General features: G+C 35.6%; 1 protein-coding gene across 1 annotated transcript in view; it reads right to left on the bottom strand.

The window, feature by feature from the left end:
- LOC134664326 (neural cell adhesion molecule 2-like) overlaps positions 1-20,085 on the bottom strand; it is a 102,712-nt gene that overhangs the window by 4,394 nt on the left and 78,233 nt on the right. Inside the window, exons 2-10 of the mRNA XM_063520901.1 lie at positions 5,673-5,788; positions 4,931-5,135; positions 4,166-4,297; positions 3,471-3,632; positions 3,093-3,153; positions 2,579-2,687; positions 1,925-2,086; positions 1,323-1,437; positions 483-578 (exon numbers count right to left, since the gene is read on the bottom strand). Of these exons, the coding sequence (XP_063376971.1) occupies positions 483-578; positions 1,323-1,437; positions 1,925-2,086; positions 2,579-2,687; positions 3,093-3,153; positions 3,471-3,632; positions 4,166-4,297; positions 4,931-5,135; positions 5,673-5,788 (1,158 nt within the window). The remainder of the gene's footprint in view (positions 1-482; positions 579-1,322; positions 1,438-1,924; positions 2,087-2,578; positions 2,688-3,092; positions 3,154-3,470; positions 3,633-4,165; positions 4,298-4,930; positions 5,136-5,672; positions 5,789-20,085) is intronic.

Here is a 20,085-nt window from a genome sequence, read left to right as displayed (position 1 = left end):
AGCGAAAGATTCCAAAATTGAACCACGAGCGTAGCGAGTGGTTCGAAAAATGGAATCTTGAGCGTTGCGAGGGTTTCAAAGCACGAGGGTTAAACAAAATTTGCCCCCTAGTGAAACACAAAATTTTTCACCACACCATCTCGAAGCAAATATTAAATGTAAAATATCAAACAAAATCAAACCGAATCAAATCCAAATGTATGTTATTAAATATTTATCATCCAAAATCATCATTTAAAAATCAATTCTACCAGCAAACATAAGAAAACAACTCAAAATTTGCATTTGATTACTTTGCCTCACATGTGAATAAAATACAACTTTGCAATCAGTTTTTGAAGTGCAAAGTAAGCCTTTCCGAGCTGGTGTGGTGAAAAAAGTATTGTTGTCTGTTCGGAAAGAGAAGAGTCGTGAAATGTATTGGGCCCCATACATTCCACGGCTCTTCTCTTTCCGTACAGACTCTATGATAAAATTCTTACCGTTATCGGAAGTAATGTCGAACGTGTATTGCGTCCCATTCAGCCAGTATGGTACCGCGAATCCCTCCATGTGCGGTACAATTTCAAAGACGTAACCTGGAATAAGGTAATGAAAGATTATTTTAAATAACTAAATTACAAATGGATTATATGCAGTAAGTAAATGGTTAATAGGTACATAATGGTCTCAAAGTAGGTACAAAATTGTTCTACATATTACACCTTTTCTGGCGTGCGAATTAATATTGAATGATAGTGCAGTGCAGATTTGGTGATATCTATGGCAGTGCAGACTTGTTTTTGCCCTCATTTTGTACTCTCACTAGTGAGAGACTTGTGATTTTTGCAGACCTCAGAAATTGCCCTCGGTTAGTTTCATTATACAGTGAGACATTCCTTTATTTTAAAAAAGAAACAAAACTGCATTTAAAGATTTTCTTAAACTCGCTTGCCTCGCCCGGGACACGAACCGACTAAAAATTCAAAAAAATAAAAACTCGCAATTTTATTACTAGTCGATAGAGTTAATGTTAATGATAACATTTCTCCAAGAAACATTAGGTCTTACACACGTTTGTCGTACAAAATATCCATAAATTCTAATATTTAGTACTCAAGATTTTTTTAAACAAGCCAAATTGAAGAAAAAAAGGAAAATACTATCAATGCAGTTTTGTTTCTTTTTTTAAATAAAGGAATGTCTCCTTTAAGTAAAATGAGCCAGCTTTAGGATTTAAGGTAGTTTCCCTCCAGGGCCCGACTTATCTTTCCACACTGTATAGACTTATATCCCGGTCGATATAAGTCTAAGGATATGATTTGGTTAAATAGAAAACTCACCAAGAACAGGCAGATTTTCTGGTTTAGGAGCTATGCCATCGTCTTTGTAAAATGTACAGTTTTCACAGGAAACTTCGAATGTTATATTATTTGCAGTTGCAGACGACATCACAACCTGGAAACGATATAAGACAGTGTTATTTGTTGTATTATTTATGCAGGATAATGATCGGCCTGGACGTTGTGAGGGAAGTATAGCTATTGACAAAAGGTACTTTATTCATACAATTTTCATTTCGGGAGAAAACGTTACAGGTATTCCAGGTTTCAGGTTTCACTTTTTTTTTAACAAAAAAAAAGTTTTTTGTAGGTATTGCAAATTTTGAAACAGGAAAATACTATAAACTTAGTTTTTTATTGTGTCAATAACATACACAAAAACTATGGAAATGAAAAATATTTAGAAGTGGAAAAACGTGTTCTCTTTTTATATGTACGTGCTAGACTTCCTTCTTAAGAAATTAGAAGTACAAAATGCATGGACCATACACAATATGTGTCGCGAGGTCCCGTTTGGGGCGCACGTAGAGTATAATAATTGATTATGGCAAGTTGTCGTATGTAGACAGAAGTTTAGCTATATTAATTTTAAATACACTTACAGCAGTTGGTGGGTCAGGTTTGTTCCCCAGCGACACGTGGAACATGAAGTTCTGGCGACCCTTGGGGTTCTCGACCGTACACTTGTACTGCTTTTCGAGTGTGTCGTTTGTAATATGTAGCGTCAGCACTGAGTTCCCTTCTGTTTCTTTTGACGTGGTGATCTGAAAAGGGTTAAATTTTACCAAACATATCCCTGAATCATACTTTCGTCTCGGAAATATTACAATACATGGACTGAATAACACGAGTACAGCTAAATTACAGAATAAGTAATACGTTGAATCAACAGGTGAACAATTTATCAAAGAGATTGACAGTGACATCGCTCATTTCCCGCTACTGCAGTGTCAACGTTGCTACATACAGATGCACTCCAGTTGTAACTTTTAAATACAAAATTTATTAACCTCTTAATCATAGACGAGTCAACGGTCTTTGATTGTAAAAATTAAATTAAGAAAGGCGTAACGCTCTTAATTGCTCTAGAATATATTTTACAACAATTGAAATCCTAAAAATATATCCATTAGTCTTGTCATGAATTATCTAGCGGAGAATACAACTACTGGTTTGATAGAGAGTCCTAATAATTTATCTAAGAAATACATACATAGGCTAAATATTTATATTGGTAAATGTGTGAAATTACTAACTTTATGGTCCGTGCCATCGCTTCTCATTTCCTCGTCATAGTTGTCGTCGTGTTTCGACCAGGTGAAGGTAGGCGCGGGATATGCGATGGCCTTGCACGTTATATTTTTCCTGTAAACAAATAATACACCACGATTAAGTGAAAGCGAGAATAATAGTTTCACTACTTTCACTGAGAAAATTGTATGGTGTTGCTTTTCAGTGACAGTTTTTTTTACGCCTGATGATTTAGTTTTTGGTCGTTATTCGGCGTATTCCCATTTGTCCCCGCCGGGTACAGATGGAAATAGGTGTTTTCATATAAATTATTCCCTCATGTATGGAGGAGGTCACGTGGGGAGTGGACAAAATGGGAATACACTCGTTATTCATAAACACGCTATAAGCCTTAATTACTTAGCTAATTAATAGATTATCTTAATCTATTATTTTGACTAATATATTTGTAAGGGATAAAAAAAATACTAATTGAGGCTTGTAAAGATTTGAGAATAAGGATGTTAGTGTTTAACTTACCATTCGTCTAAAATAGCGTACACTTCACTCTCCGAATATTCGTTGATTATTACCGGCTTGTCTGTAAACAACAAGCGGGAATATTATTTAAACTCTGTTCTATTCTGCTGTATTATACAAGTCATAGTAGGTAGGTAGAATTTGCTGATAAAATAGTTGTCTTGTTTTTTTGGTCATAAATGTCATAATCGTACACAATTACTAAGTTTACAGCTTGGCAAAAAAGAGTAGAAATTAAAAAGTGGCAACACTGTAGTGTCGTCCCTTTCAAACCAATATATATAAGAAAACGGGACGACACAACAGTGTTGCCACTTTTTAATTTCTACTCTTTTTTGCCAAGCTGTATGTGCCTATAATAATATAATAAACACTTACGCCTCACACTTAAGTGGAAAAACTTCTCCGCAAAATGTGAAATCTTTTCCTGTGTTGCTTTACATTTATAAGTACCGGGGTCCATATGACTCAGGTCATTTATTCTTAGAACGCTAGTGCTCGATCTAGGCTTATAAGTGATCCTGTATTTTGCATTATTAACTGAAAAGGTAAGGACAAATGTTAGAGCAATGGTAGGATAACAGGGAGTGCCAAACATCAACGTGGTCAATAATGGTTTTAATAATTAAGGCTATTTTTACCAAATGTATTGAAGCGTACGACTACCTAGTATGAATTATATTTGCTACCGTAAAAAAGTCGTTTTAAGTGAAAACATGTTTTTACTAAAAAAGAGTTTTAAGTTAACACATCGACTCTTAATTTTTACGTAAAGTGTGTATTGTACTTGTATTCTTACAATCAACCTGATAATACATAGTCTAATAAAACATGGTCTTCTCTTCCTAGAGTAACACAAGCCTACGTCACAATAACATGGCCGCTATATATAGCGCTATCGCATAATATCATATAGCGCTGTCGCACGATGACGTAGGCTTGTGTCAGTCACGTGACCACGAAAAAACGGGAAGAGAGTACCAGGCGGAGTATATTATTATACCATGTGATAATATAAATCATGTCGTCGCTTATTATGTTAGTATGCACTTAGCAAATTGGAATATACATACCTATGGGCTGGCTGTCTTTATCGTACCACTGAACATCTGGTACTGGTGTACCTTTGGCTTGGCAGGATAAATCAATATGATGACCTTCTTCCTCGACTAGATCTTCTTCCGATTCTTTAATTACTACTTTTTCTGGGGAATATACAAATGTACATTAATTAACAAAGCTAAGCAAAATAGAGGTTCTACCGCGAATACCGAAGTTCGCAAATTGCGGGCATCTTTCTCCGTCACTCTAATTACACCTTAATGGTGTAAAAGAGACGGATGCCCACAATTTGCGAACTTCGTTGTTCATGATAGGACCTCTGACTGTCCTACGGCAAGTAGTTGCATGCCTACATAGTGACTCTATTCATTTACGATTTATTATAGAACTTTAGGTTTCCAATTTAACACAATTGTACTTATTTATAGGTAAGCCGTAGAAAAATACGTGTTCGTAATAGTTTGCCGAATAAAAGTGTGTTGGTTAGGTACTGTTTAAATGACCCAATCCCTACTAACCCACTTTCTCTGTCTAACAAAAAATATTCGTTTCTTAGAAAGGAATATTCTCGTGACCATCGTCGTGGCTATCAATTTGTCAATACATTTATTGGGTGCATTTTTATCTGTGTACAATCTTTTACAAGAAATTATTGGCATTAAAATAATACTCGTATAAGAATTGTGGATAAGATCTGTGTCATGAATTAACTACAAGTACCTGGGTGTTACATATTAAAATACATCAGTATAATGTATGTATCTAGATTTACGTACCGCCCACAAAAATAGTAATATTGCCACTTAGATCCCCAGCCTTACAAATGTAGGTTCCTGAGTCAGCAAGAATCAAATTCTGTATCATCAAAGGCAAAAATGTGGGTCCGTCAGTAGTGGCACCACGGGGCTCCACATAAATCCTCTTAGCCTTGGTAGATCTCGGCGGTATCTTAGCGCCAGAGGGATCATACCATTCCAGGTCCTGGAATAGAAACAGTAGTATTTGTACAAATTAGTTACATTTTAACCTTTTATACGCCAAAAACGCCTTAGGGTTCCCCCAAATATGTCAACGCGGAATCGGCAAAATCCGATGGAAAAAAGCTTTATGTCTGCGCAATAAGAGCGAAAAAGTCGTCGTTCGGCTCGGCTCGCATCGGCCGGCGCCGGCCGACGCGTTGTCGGCTTCTTCGCTCTTATTGCGTGGACATAAAGCTTTTTCCTATCGGCTTTTGCCGAATGCGCGTCGATATACCTGGGGAGACCCTAAAGGTGTCTTTACTAGTCGTGTCCACCGCGCCAAGGGATACTATAGGTGTTATGGCGGACGCTGTCAAAGTAAATCTTCACACTCACGAGTAGGGTTTACATTAGCTTGCATGCGCCCGCCCGGGATCTTGGCGTTTGAGTGATGTTTGTACTTAAAGGTCATAAAGCGTTCAAAGGGTTAAATTATCCTGAAAGACTTTTGAGATGTAAAATAATTTTCAGCTACAGGCAATATTGAAAAAGTGCTTACCCCCGTTATATGTTGTCCTTCGCAGTAGATTGCTTTCTTCTCGCCAACGTTGAACGTGTTCTTCAAAGTATTTATTTTCAGGTACGGTTCATCGCTTTCTGCCGGTGCCGATGAGACTGGAAAAGATATAGGGAAATCGTTAAAACCGACCAAAAATACTTTTCATAATTTGATCCGATGACAGAAAATGCAATCGGGCTTAAGAGAAACTAATTCCATTCCAGTACAACAAATAGTGCAAAACATAGGAGCAGTCTGTCTTAAATAGGTAACTAAATAGGTACACTGAGAGAAAAATCATCACCAGGAATTAAAAAACAGTTCTGTACTGGGGGAAAAAATGAAGTTTTAGTAATAACTATGGACGTTTCACTATTTCTGTAAAGTTTATTTATTTCTACAAACAGCTCAGTAATCCCAAATATAATTTCAACAAACAGATAATAGAAATTAGGATTGTTCATTTTTTTTCAAATGTTCTATTTCGAAAACCATTTCGAGATATAAGGTTTTTAAACAGTTTCCGACATTTGCTGCGATATAATAATTGAGGATTGAAGATATTTCAACAAATATCCTTATGACCTTAGTTTGACCTTCTCCTGGGCTGAATGTAAAGTCATTGCATAATAAAAGTTATCGAACCATAGTAAATAAATCCGTCACTCACGTATTGTCAAAGTTATCATTGTCATCAATTGTCATAACAAAATTTTTCAGTTAAACCGCTGCGCTTGTTTATTACAATTTGATTTATAATTAATACCTAAACAGTAGATTTCATTGCTTAATAATATATCAAAAACCTTGTTCCTACGTGTGGGAATGATTCACAAAAATAATAGTTCGAATCCACGAAGACCTACGACGTGAAAGATGGTGCCGTGAATTAAACTTGGAATACCTACCTACTTCACGTGTTACACACAGTATTGCTGGGAGAATCACGTCGATGTAAGTATAAAATTAATATTAATTTACTACAATTAAGTATTTAAAAGCTCACTTTATTGGTAGGGTCGTGGTATCTATTTATTTTCTGTGGTAATGTAGCCAGAGTATCTAAAGGCAAACCGGTAAACAGAGATGGTGCCTACTAGAAAGAAGGAATATACAAGAATACATAGCCATACTCAAAATTCAGCCTGAAACTGCTTTAAAAAGATATAATTTCTAATTTCCAGGTACATGTTGCAGTTCAAGCTGCTGATATCATGGTGGACAAGACTTAATAAAGAGTTGTGAATAATAAAACATGTTTTTGTTTACCTACTTTTTTATTAATTTGGGAAATATGTTATATATGTTTCCAAAAAAAATAGTAACGTTACATTAAATGTATGTTTATCATGTTCTGCACGAGCATCTGACAATGATGGCTTCTTGTTGACCATCCAGAAGAGAAGTGTTTGGTTTGTTATTTACTCTGTTCCCAGGCATTATTTACGGTCGTAAAGTATTACGACGATTAATAATTAATATGACGTTCGTTTTCAATACAAAATGCTCAACTTTGTTCTGGGCCCAAGTGCAGTTACATATCTCACAGCTGTATCTAAATAGGAATCACGATGACCTGAAATAATAGGATATAATTAGCAAAATTGGCAAGTTCCTAATATAGTATTATAAGTATGTAGTACAATATCCAAACAATGGTGACAAGCCGGTAGAAAGCACCCACTGGGTGCTAAGCTACCTTTAGCAATGGACGCTTGAAACGATTTTATGAATCCAATCTTCTTACAAATCGAATCAGTTAAAATATATATGATGCAGGTAACTTACATTTGTATTTTTGCTCCATTGATTTCAGCCAAGTTATGGTTTGAGTTGGATGCTTTAAGGATACATACTCCAATAAAACTAAGTTATATTATATAACTTAGGCAGATTTCTGGAATCAGCTTTCTCAAATTTATAGCGTAGGTATTTTGAAATTAATGATTCAAAATAAACGAGTTTTCCATTCCAGACGATATTATTATTTATAGAAACACGTGACACTGACATTGTCGACAGGTGACATTACAATCAATTGACAATGACAACTATTTTTTTAATTCTTGTTGTTGCTTGTGCTTTATCAAACAGCCGACGACATGTAATTTACGAGAAGTCGTATCTCATATTTTCAATAAATTATAAATGTTCAACCGAGCCACGAATTACTAAATCATTCAAATTAGTATCTTAAATTAACCTATATTTTCCGAAAATAAAATAAAAATGGGGGTCTAAAAAAAATGAACAATCCTAATTGCAAGAACTCATAGAAATTGCAAAAGTCAATTTGTTCCTATTAGTTAACTCTCCTTGTCCCCGGATTAAGTTTTTTTTTGTAATTCTTAGTGTATTTTTGTTGTACTTTTCTCTCAGTGTACACAAGAATTATATTTACATCTATAGCTTGATATTTAAAGACGGATTAAAAACTAACATCTGCTCCTGAAACCAACCGAATGAAAGAGACGAGGGGCATATTATTTAGACTTGGTCAGAGGTTGTGACGTGACTGCCATAAAAATAAATACTAGGTGAAATAGCCTTATTTGTAAAGAGTATTTTAATATACAGGGTGATTCAGGAGACGTGAGCAGGACTAACACTGCGCATTTCGTAAATTATAAGCAACTGTTTCGTATCAGTATTAGTGAGGTTAACGTTAATTTTCTAGTCGTTTTCAAAAAAAAAAGTTATTAATTTATTTATCACATGCATGGTCACCCTACAATTAGAATACTAAACTACCGATATTCTGTGTCAAATTGAATGTCATCTCTGGTTACTTTTGAAAACTCGTTTCTCACTCAAGTTTGACAGTTTATTTTCTTCGTAATATTCGTAACATAATGCTGTCATTACGGTTAAAGAGGTTTTATGTTTATCAATTAGGTCTTGTAGGGTGACCATGATTGTAGAGAATTAAATTTGCCCTCGCCAAAAATTTACAAAATAGGAAAAAGTGTGGTTGTTTCACCTAAATACGATGGTAATCAATCAATTATCAGTTACTGAGTGTGCAGGATTAGTCCTGCTCACGTCTCATGAATCACCCTGTATATTTATCGTATTTTTTCAGTCATTTTGGACCAAGGCTTTCCTGGCGTAGAACAGCACTAGGTACCCTTAAAAGTGTATAAAGTGTATTTTCACCCCAATCCACTCGTATCTAATTTCGGAAACGTTTTCCTGGTTCCACTTTGAAAAGTCGGCGAACCTTAATGTAGTTTCTCCGTAGAAGCTCCATTACGAGTACAACAACAAATAAAACTTTTATTGCATAAGTAATTCACTGTGGATTTGTTGCAATATCTCTACATTAGAAGTGCAGAGTCCTCCTACGCATTAGCTAAAGCACATTAAGGGTCCCTTGTGCCATCCAGGGTTAGCAACTAATTCGGGGTTAACCGGTTAAACTCAGAGTTAACAGTACAATTTAACCCTTTGTCAAGTGGCAAACTCTGGATGTTGCAAATGGCCCGACGTTTTTGTTTGAAGAAACGTCACTTTTGACACTGGCATATATAATCCATAATTATCGTATCTAGACGTAATATTTGACGTATCTTAAAGTTCGAATCGGGCCGACAATCAATTATTTTGCAAAAACAAAATTATTCTAATTGATTAGCCACTAATAATATAGGTATATATATACATATATTGAGTTTACAAAGTACGGGTATGTTAGTTTGCACTGTTTGTAATATTTTCATAAAAAAAAAAACTCTATTTATCTAACAACTAAAGTACCTACTAACAAACTTACAAGAGTCAACCGGCCTGAAAGAATCTTTTTATACAGTTAATAAGTATCTTATTGTGAGACGGGCAGTCGGGCACTCTATAGTAAAAGTTGTTGGTCGACGTCGAAAGTCCACAACTTCAAATTATACGAGCTACAACAGCTATTCGGTGAAAAATATTTATATAGGTTACTCAATATTTAAATTTATGGGTCATAAAAAAAATTGTTTCATAAAACTTGTCCCCAAAATATAAACACTACAAGGTACACAACTGTAAGCCGGTTCTTCAGTTAAAACAACAATAAGCTTTTTATTATTTTTTGTAGTAGGTAGGTGAATATATAACAATTTAACAACATTGTTTAACAGTGTCACGAGAAAGACTTAATTGTAGGACCCAAGACAAACTAATGATCAATGGTCATAGGTCGACCCTAACCGCTGGGTTGGACGCGGTAATTGCGTGAATAAATACATACAAAAATGTCACATAATATGTATTAAACAGTTTTTTTATGAGTACCTATTGTTTTATGCCAAATAACCATTTTGTATTATTTCGATACAATTGTATTATAAACATAGGTATTAAGTCTTAAATAATTGTGCATTATTCGCAACTCGTAAGAATCAGGAACGGAAAAGCAACCCGAACTGAAATACAAAGCTTGTTATGTTACCCTTTTAGGTTGTGACAATCTTATTAAGTATATGCAAAATGTTTAACGTATTTAAATTTTCTTAGACACTAATTGTATTCGCGGGGATCACGTCAGAACTTCATTTAAGTAGCTACATTACCAACATAACTAAGTCTGAGTGGAACGTCATCTTATTTGAAACTTGTGAAGTTTTGTTTTTGACGGTAAAATTATTGAATTATTTGGTGCTTCGTTTGACAGTTCAATGGAAACTTCGTGAAACTTATGTAGAAAGACCCTGCACTTTTTAATCGATTATTCAGGGAATCCGTTCCGTGGCTTATATTTTTGTGTATTAGATTCAACAAATCAACACAGAGCAGAATAAGCTTAGGTAATAATTAAAATAACATTTTACAACTTTCTGAGCAGAATGTTAGTAAAGCACCTGTCGATCGCTGCTACTACTAGATACTGTTAGTTATTTTTAAATAAAACCGACCGAGGAGAATCCGCTTTCCCGCTTTAATAGAATTAGGATTCACCGAGAATGTTAAGCACGAATCACCCAAGTGAATTTGTTTCAAACTCGTTTTGGTTTCCATCAAACAAATGACTGTGGTTCTTTCACAAAGTCGAGGAAACACAATTTTACATGGAGAGAAATACTTTATTTCGTAACTTTGAGCCAACGTTGTGCATAAATTTTCGTGTTTTATGTGACTTAGGTGGTAAAGGGAGGAAAAGTTGGACTGGCTATAGGATGCCGCATCCTTCGAATCAATGATTTGATTGAGAACCTTAAGGGCCACTGATTTAGCCTTCCTGTGTGTTTACTTGTTCAGCGAAAATGAATAGGTTTGAAAAAATAATTGAAATTGGCCTCTGTACATTGAAAACTAGCCCTCGATCTCTGTTTTGTTTCCGGTAGTCTTACCGTTAGACTCTATCTGCTCAACAACTACATGCCATTCGAAAACGTATTAAAGCGCAGTAGGCAGATGTCGTGATTGATTGGTTCTTACAGTGGGTATCGCTAGAAGTCTTATTCATAACAGTAAAGGGAATCCCACCAAAAATCGGAAAATATGAAGCCACATGCATTTCCATTCTCATCTCTTCGCGTAACACGTAGCTTTTCCGCCCCTTCATTTCACCCTTTTGACATTTACGCCGTTTAAAACGATATGATAGAAATATTTGCTGCAGATGGGTAAATCTCGGTAGCTTCGTTTGTAGAGTGGTATGAGTCACATATTCGGGATCAGGCCGAAACGTTATTTCTATAAATTTTATAACGGTTCCAGGCAAAACAATCATACATACATATTACGTGTAATGCTGGAAATTGTGTATTATAATAATAATTATTGTGTATTATATGTACTTAATATAAAATTGTACCTAATCCTTCGAGTTGGCGCCTCGTCTGCGACGAGGTGCGGTTGAAGCGACCAATAAGACTCTTAATAAATCATCTTGACAGGTATTGCTTCGCACCTCGAGCGTTGCGTAATTATACTGAGAAGAGTTTTGTTTAACAAGTGCTTAATAACGACTAAAATGAACTCGCATGATCTTCAGTTTAGGTTTGTTTTCAACGAGGCCTAAATATTTTGAGATGAGAAAAACTGAGTGCAATAAATTCAATTTTTTCATTTCGCTATCCCCAGTAAAATCTGTGATTGGTCATCTTATTTATGAAAACGGTGCCCTCTCTAAGCATAAGGTACATTTTCTGATAACATTTAACAATAAATTCATGTATATTTGGTTTTTAATATGGAGGTACAATATAGGTAAGCTTGTATGTAGGTTACATTTTTACGCAATTTTAATAAGCGTTATCGTTTATAAAATTTATTACTCGTAACTATAATATGTATCTCATATTCTGCTACACGTCATTCAACTGGCGAATTTCCTAGGTACTGAAAATTATGAAGGATATTCAATTCGCTGCTTATTTTAGTGCATGTAGATTTAGTTTCACAAATAGATTCTGTAAAGAAAATTTAGCATCATTTGTCTAAAATTCTTGGTCCAAATATTATTGCTGGCGTCGTAGCCATGCACCGCCCTTAACAAATGTTCCCACGCTGCCAACTACACCTCACTATGTGGGATTTAAAGTGATAATATCTGTCAGTCAACTCTTGTATGAGTAATATAGCTAAGTGCTAACCGGCTACAATGTTCCGGCGTGAATGTCTATACAGCTGATGATGCGTATGACGATACCTGTAGGTATATTGGCTGTTGGTGTGTGTTGGATGTTAATGTCAACGTTTATTGTTTATTGAGCAGGGTGTCACGGGTATCAAAATAGCCTAATCTAATAACTCTAATTTACAAATACGCGAATAGTTGAACAAAAGTTTGACCTCTGGCTTTATGCCTACTTATTCACTATTACGCTGGGTGATCAAAGGGTTAGCAGCCTTGCTGACCAGTCACTTTGGGAAATTTAGAGGATAACTGCGCTTACTATAAGATTTTAATCTGTTATCTTTGATTCAATTACATTAGTTTAAAATCTACAAAACATTCTGTGGCTATAGGATTTCTAATAGGTGTGTCGATTATTTAATTAAACGTTCGATTGACGATAATTATGATCACATACATTTAATTAAATTACCGTCATGTTTAATTACCTGCCTAAAATATGCTTTATTCTTTAAATTAATACTTTCGTTTTGACCATTTTTTACAAGCTTATGTTTTGGTTGCCCTGTCAGTTAAGGCCCCCCCACATCTGGCGTCTTTCGAGCGTCGGCGTCTACAATTCTATGGCCGCTGCTCGACGCAACGTCGACGCAGCGTCGACGCAACTGCGCAGCGACGTCATTTTGCATAGCGCTGACCAGACGCCGACAGACGCCGACGCTCGAAAGACGCTAGATGTGGGCCCTTAGTGTGATTCAAATCTAGTAAGCTATATTTGGCCTTCTTCCCGGTTTCTGATTGAGCTGAAATTTTGCATACATATGTTGGATCGGATGACAATGCAATATTATAATGACATGCAAGTGATTATATGCTCTTTGATGACATGGAGCTCATCTGATGATGGATAGGTACAGGATGTTGCCATGGGAATTCTGTGACAAAACAACGGAAACTAATCGTGTCTGGGGTTGTTTGTCTCAATGGGTCTTAGTTGCCTTTGGAAAGAAAATTACAGTCAGCGATAAAAACTTGTAGCAAAAAAGATTTTTTTGACAAAAGCTTATAAATCAAGAACTAAAACATCTCTGGAATATTTCATAACAATCATAACAGAAACTACAGATACGTCTTAGAAATAAAGCTCCCTTCTTTACTGAGGTATTTAAAATAACTGGTTATTTCTCTGAGCATTCAGGCCACGTACTGTTTTTTCATTATTTACGCCATGAACAGCAAAGGCCGTGAAAAGGATCTTGTTTCGTCCTCAGCTCGTTTATCATCAGAAAAAGTTCAAAGTATTCCGTTTATTCCGTTTGTCGGTAGTTTATTTCGGATGCTTATTAGTTTTTGTTTTGTTATTTTGTTACTCTGGCTTTTTATTGTACTATGTGGGAGTCAATTGACTGGAAAAAATGTCTACATTCTACTTGAATATGTTGGGAGCAAAGGCAAAATTATGTAGGCATGTAAATATATGTACAAGATTCGAAATCAAAGCTTAAAAGCAATAAATACCTTTTAATTTATTAGCTATTGACATTTTTAAATAAAATAATGTACCTCTTGAATATTTAAGTGCGAAAGAGCATTACAAGTAATATTATTTGAAGATTTTCAAAGCATGCAATTTTGAAATTAGATAAGTACTATTACATATTGGTAGATCTATATATGTACTTATAGTGTAAGATTTTTCAAATTTAACTACTTACTCATTTACAATTAACTTCAGGTCTGATCCTAAAATAGGAAGTTAAATTACTTTATAAATGTAGACAAGCCTCAAATTGAAGTCGAGTTTTGATTGCAAACTTTTGACGTTGCGTTGCGAATAACTTCAATCAATTTCAGGGAAGTTATGTTTTGGCTAAAGTTGAACGTATCTAATTTTCCACAGATATTAGGGCTTTTATGATTTGAAAGCAAACTAAGTTTGTATGATGTCAGGCACGTCCAAGAGTTGAGAATTTAACCGTTCGTTTTATTACAAACTATGAATAAAAAACCGGCCAAGTGCGAGTCGGACTCGCGTTCCAAGGGTTCCGTATATTACACAATTTTTAACAATCAGTGCCGGATTAAGATATTTTGATGCCCTAAGCATTTCTAGGTGCCCCCTTTTCCTAGGGTCATCAAGATTACATTGATTTTTTTGGTAAATTGAGAGAAGTTCATTGCCGCATTACAGCTGAGAATGGAAATCAGTCACATCATTTTATCACGAAAATTGACAGTGCCGCAGCAGTAATGTTGCAACAGAGTACCTAATGCTGTTGCAGTCGCCAACCGAATGTCACCTTTATTATAGCTTAGAAAGTAATAAAAACGCGAGCGAAGCGAGCGCGGAAATTTTTCGATATAAAAACGCAATATGATAGACAGTTGTACATTTTTACTTTAGTATGGAAATCAGTCACATCATTTTATCACGGAAGTTGATAGTACTGCAGCAGTAACGTTCCAACAGAGTAATGTTGCTGCAGTCGCCACCCGAATGTTACCTTTATCATATATACCTTATAAAGTTATTGAAAACGCGAGCGAAGCGAGCGCGAAAATTTTTCGATATAAAAACGCAATTTTACTGTTAGTTCCAACCAGGCGCGAATCCAGGATTTCATACAGAGAAGGGATGGGACAGTTTTCTATCAGCCTAGCTTCGCATAGGGCTCGATATTTAAGGGTCTCAGCGAGGTTGTTTTCATGCATAAAATATGCATGAAAGCAGAGCTTGGAATTGAATTGGCGAAGTGTGAGAAAGGCAGTAGGCCCAGCTGCGAAAGAGGAAAGCTTGGATTTGGATCCACGCCCAAGTGTAATTAAGGCAGAAGATCAACTTTGCCGTAAGGCAAAAGGCCTCGCATAAGACCTAACGCCGAACCGCAAACGAGTGGGTTGAAATCGAATCTATGCATGTAATCACGACTCTTCTACTGCATGTAATCACGACTCTTCTATTGTTTCCCAAAGAATTACGCGCCATTACTTTTGCAAATTAGCTTTTGGACAGCTAAAAAAAATCGTGTGGTAAAAACGATGTGTCTGTCCCTAATTTTAAAATTTGTTCACCTTTTTCAACCTGGCATTTTGGTGCCCCCCCTGAACGTGGTGCCCTAAGCACGTGATTGTTTTGCTTATTGGTTACAAAGTCTTTATTAATTCAACCATTAAAGTTGACGAGTACAAAAAACTTTAAGCTAGCTCTCAATTTAACTTTTTTTTTTAAACATTATTTTTAATTTGACCTTACAATTACTCGTAAGTAGGTAAGACCGTTAAATATTTAAAATGATTATCTTATCAGAAAATTATCACCAATTACTCTAAGAAAACTACTACTCTAAGTAATCCGGCACTGTTAACAATGTATTTTTTATGTAAAACGTGAGTGAAATCTCTTTAAAAAATTCGTAGGGGTCGGATCAAAAGCTGTAATTAAGTCCGACTCACACTTGACTGTACATTTCTAATAGGTTTTCCTGTCATCTATAGGTATAGACCTATTTTATGTATTTTTTTTCAAAATTTTAGACCTAGTAGTTTCGGAGATTAGGGGGGGGGGGGGAATGGTCATTTTTTGCCTATTTTCTTGAATAACTTCTAAACTGTTTATTCGAAAATTATAAAAAAAATATATTTGAGATCCTTACAAGAAGCTCTTTCATTTGATATGTATCATGATATAGTTTGAAAAATTTAATTTTTTCATTTTTTTATTTACCCTCCAAAAGTGGCCCCCATGTTTAAAATTCATTTGTTTACGTTACATGTCCGTATTCGGGTCACAAACTTACATATGTGTACCAAATTTCAACTTGATTGGTCCAGTAGTTCCGGAGAAAATCGGCTGTGACAGACGGACAGACAGACAGACAGACAGACAGACAGACGCACGAGTGATCCTATAAGGGTTCCGTTTTTTCCTTTTGAGGTACGGAACCCTAAAAATGACTCAAGTCAAACCGGGCCGTGACCGGGCCGGAGCTTCCATAGCTTCGTTTTCTATGGAAAGCACCAAATGATCACCGGTCTGGCGTGAGTGATCCCTAAAGTCACAAATTCAAGGAAAAAAATGTTCAAAACACTTAATGCGGAGCTTTTTTATTGAGATTTTATTTTGGTTTACCGTTCTAACAATATTACTGTGTGAGCCACGCAAAGCCTTCCTATCTTAGCATTTAGATATCTAAGTACATTACTTTTCACAAACAACCTACTCTTCCTCTTTATATTTTTCTTTTAGGGGTACCTATCCAATTAACATGACTGAATAGGTGATTATCTGATTATGAAAGGGAGTGTCGGACTGACAATAAGGTTTGACAACAAAGACGCACAACGCACACGTTGTTTACCACCGCAAGGATCACTTTACCTAACAAGCAATCCCCTATAATGGATGATTTGATATCTTGGCATAAAGGCTATGTAAAATTTCAGTAGCTATTTATGGAGGTTTTACCAATACGATAACGGGTAGAATTAAAATTGGTAGGCACCGAAGCCAGCTAATTGATCCCGTTCTGCTACGCAAAAATAGACTTAGGAGACTTTCCCTAAATTTTTAAGTACCTAACGATGATTGGCATTTACAGATTTTGGATAAAAACAAAATCAACCAAGGTACCTACTACTAGAAAAGTCACAATTTATAGTGAAAGGTTTTTCATACATGTAGTATGAAAGAAAGTTCCCCAATTCATATAAATATTTGTGATACGACTTACCTACTGGTCAAAGCCTATATTGTACTCCGTGGTACATACAGTTGGGTAGTTATAATTAATAGCATTTGTCATAATATATGGAACAGCCGGCCGTTCCTTGTTAGATGCGTGCCGCGACTACTGAATGGTGGTAACGATAATAATATTGTTACTACCTATTGTAATAACTGCCTATACCTACACATGCACATATAGTTGTACCTATATTTTAAATTTCTGCGTATCTATATTTATTTAAAATTATTTTTGTACATAAGTGTAGCTACGTGTTTCCGTTAGTTATAAGTTGATACCGCAAAACTGCATAGAATAATAGAGAATCAGACTGCAAGGTTAAACCAATTATTCTTAACGAAGTGTCAAAATAATGCGCCAGTAGGTACTTATCAAGTGACTGAAGTTTGTATGACCGTACGGCTACCACCTACCTAACCTACGTTACTGTAGTAACTTAAAAATTGAAGTTACACATGTAGTGCATAATTATTTTCCATCGTATTTTCACGGAAACTTACGAACGTGTCTTATTGCTATTTCAGTCAGTCTCGGCAAAAAAATACATACCTACTTACTAACATTGTCTGAACTACAAAATACGATGGAAAATAATTATGCACTTAACAGCTTCATTATTCTTATCAAGGTGTATTTCGTTAAAAAGTTAGAAGTGAAATACTCGTGAAGTTAAAACAATGTTTTTCGAGATATCAACAAAATCGATAGGTCCTCGTTTAAATTTTGCCTATTCACTTCGCGCTGGCAGACGTAAGAAAGCGGGCGTTTATTGTTTTCCGCGCCTGTGGGCCCGATTCGGATTTTGAAATAGATATCTATTAGATATCTTTTAGACATCACCAAGATACGATAACGATATATTTAAGATCTAACTTGTCAAATTTGACATTTGCGCGATTCTGAAGATACTCTTGAACGATTTCCACAGGATGTGACTTAGAGATCCAATTCATATCTAATAGATATCTTACTCTATCTAACGTAAAAGTGACATTGGTTGCCCGAATTGCGCTGCAAAAGAGAACTAGTTGATATCTAAACCATAACGTATCTAGAATGGATCTAGTACGTGTCGTCTCTTGTGAATATCTTGAAGTTCGAATACGGCAGTGTGTTTCTTGCCTACGAAGCATTTCTTCTCGAATCACGGCGAGCCCGATAAACGAATATTTATGGAAATGTGACAGCAGCATGCCCATTAGAGACCGTACAACTCGGTTAGCTATTTCATACAATCACTATTAACATGCCTTATTTCCTGGAAATGTTCTTTTAAATGGGCTTCTAACGTCGTGAGCCCATAGGTACACTGGTATAACTTCTTAGAAAATATAGATGAATGGATACCTACATGGAAGAAGAAGATAAATAAATACACCGAACATTACTTATTTATCTTACGTTATTTTACACATATTTACTCACATGTATAGACGGGTCTAACGCGAAATTTATTAAATTACCTTTATTTGCCGACGTTATTTACAATTATGCCCGCATTTTGTTCGTAAAGTAAATAAGAAACACCGGAAGGAACTACTTTGAAGTATAAAACAGAAAGGAGGTTCCGTTCTCAATTCATCGAGATCCTATTTATGTATGTCTCTCAATTTCTCGAAGATTGCTGGAGAGTTCAAGTGCAAGTCATACAAACGTCAGAAGTTTAGGTAAGTCAAATTCTAGCATTCATACTTAAGCCTACCACCAAGAGCATTGGTTCAATTTTAACAACTTTGATAAAGAAATCCGTTAAGGTACGAACTATTTAATACGTTTATACACCTAGCTAGTTAATGAAATAGTATTTTATACAATCGTGATATAATAGAGAGTTTTTCAGTCGAGTACCGTGTTTAGGCAACGAAGCTTGCTGAGTTGCCTAAGTAAGGTACGAGATTGAAAAGCTTGATTATATCACTATTGTATACAATATTTTTTCTACGAGTCAACGAAAATAATACTTTAAACTAGCAGAATCATACAAACAAACCAAACCAAAAGTATACAGCTAAGATACGCGAGCACCTGCGATACCTTCATCATACTAATACGCGCCCCGGCCGCCGCGCCCGCGCTCCATGGCGGGTTGGTCAACGACACCTTCTCGTAACTCATGAGGCCCTGGTACTTGCTCCGCGCTAAATTAAATTTTTAGACAGTTGTTTTCTCGATTTTGGCCACCGTAGCCTATGGAGACTAACTAGCCACACTAAGTAGTTTTCGTAGTCTATGGATGTTGCTATATTAAGGGTGTCACATGCGCGTTTCTGACTTATGAACCAATTGTTTCTACTATACAACCTAAAATAAATAATTAATTTGTGCTATGGTTTTGTTTCGTCCTCTCAATCGCGGCGAGCTGTGATTGGTCAATTTCATTATAGGTGACTAAACTGTATCGATATGAACATAATAGTTGAGTTGGGAGCCCATACATTAAAAATACCCTATTGCAATTTGGTATAAGAAATCTTAATTCAAGAATTATAGTCGACGAGTAGAAAAAGAGTTAAAAAATCCTCTTTGCTCATTTGTTTTTATTTTTTATTCCGAGAACGACGGAAATTATAATAACACTGAAGCAACTGTTGCTTTACTTGTTGTTGATTCTGAACATCCATAACAATAATGTATTACTTATATACCTATCATCGTCTAGTAGGTAGGTATGTAGGTACAACTGAAACCTTCCTGAGCTTGCTGTGGTATGAGGTCGATCTGCGTAAAATTTTCCTACAGCATTTTTTTTATTATCATAGCCTTCATAGCTCCGTTTTTCGTCAAGCACCTTTTTCGTTGCCTCACCGAGGCTGCCCTATAATATAAAGTCATTTAATATACGAACACCTGTTCCGCCGTTTATTTGAAGCCCTTCATTGCTTACTTTAGCATAATTAAGGAAAATCCATCAAAGTTCCCCTATTAATTTCACACGCCATTAAATATTGGGATCGTTAGCGGCTTCACTACACTCCCTCTGGAATTAAACAAAAAGTTTATTCATGTTACCAGGTAAAACATTGTAAATTAATTTCAAAAATACCTATAATAAAACTGTATGTTTTCTATACACATAAATATTTAATAAGCAATCTATTAACACAAC

Source organism: Cydia fagiglandana, chromosome 1 (assembly GCF_963556715.1).
Source record: "Cydia fagiglandana chromosome 1, ilCydFagi1.1, whole genome shotgun sequence".
Lineage (NCBI taxonomy): Eukaryota > Metazoa > Arthropoda > Insecta > Lepidoptera > Tortricidae > Cydia > Cydia fagiglandana.
The sequence above is the reverse complement of the archived record's forward strand: the minus strand, read 5'-3'. Positions and strand labels throughout refer to the sequence as shown.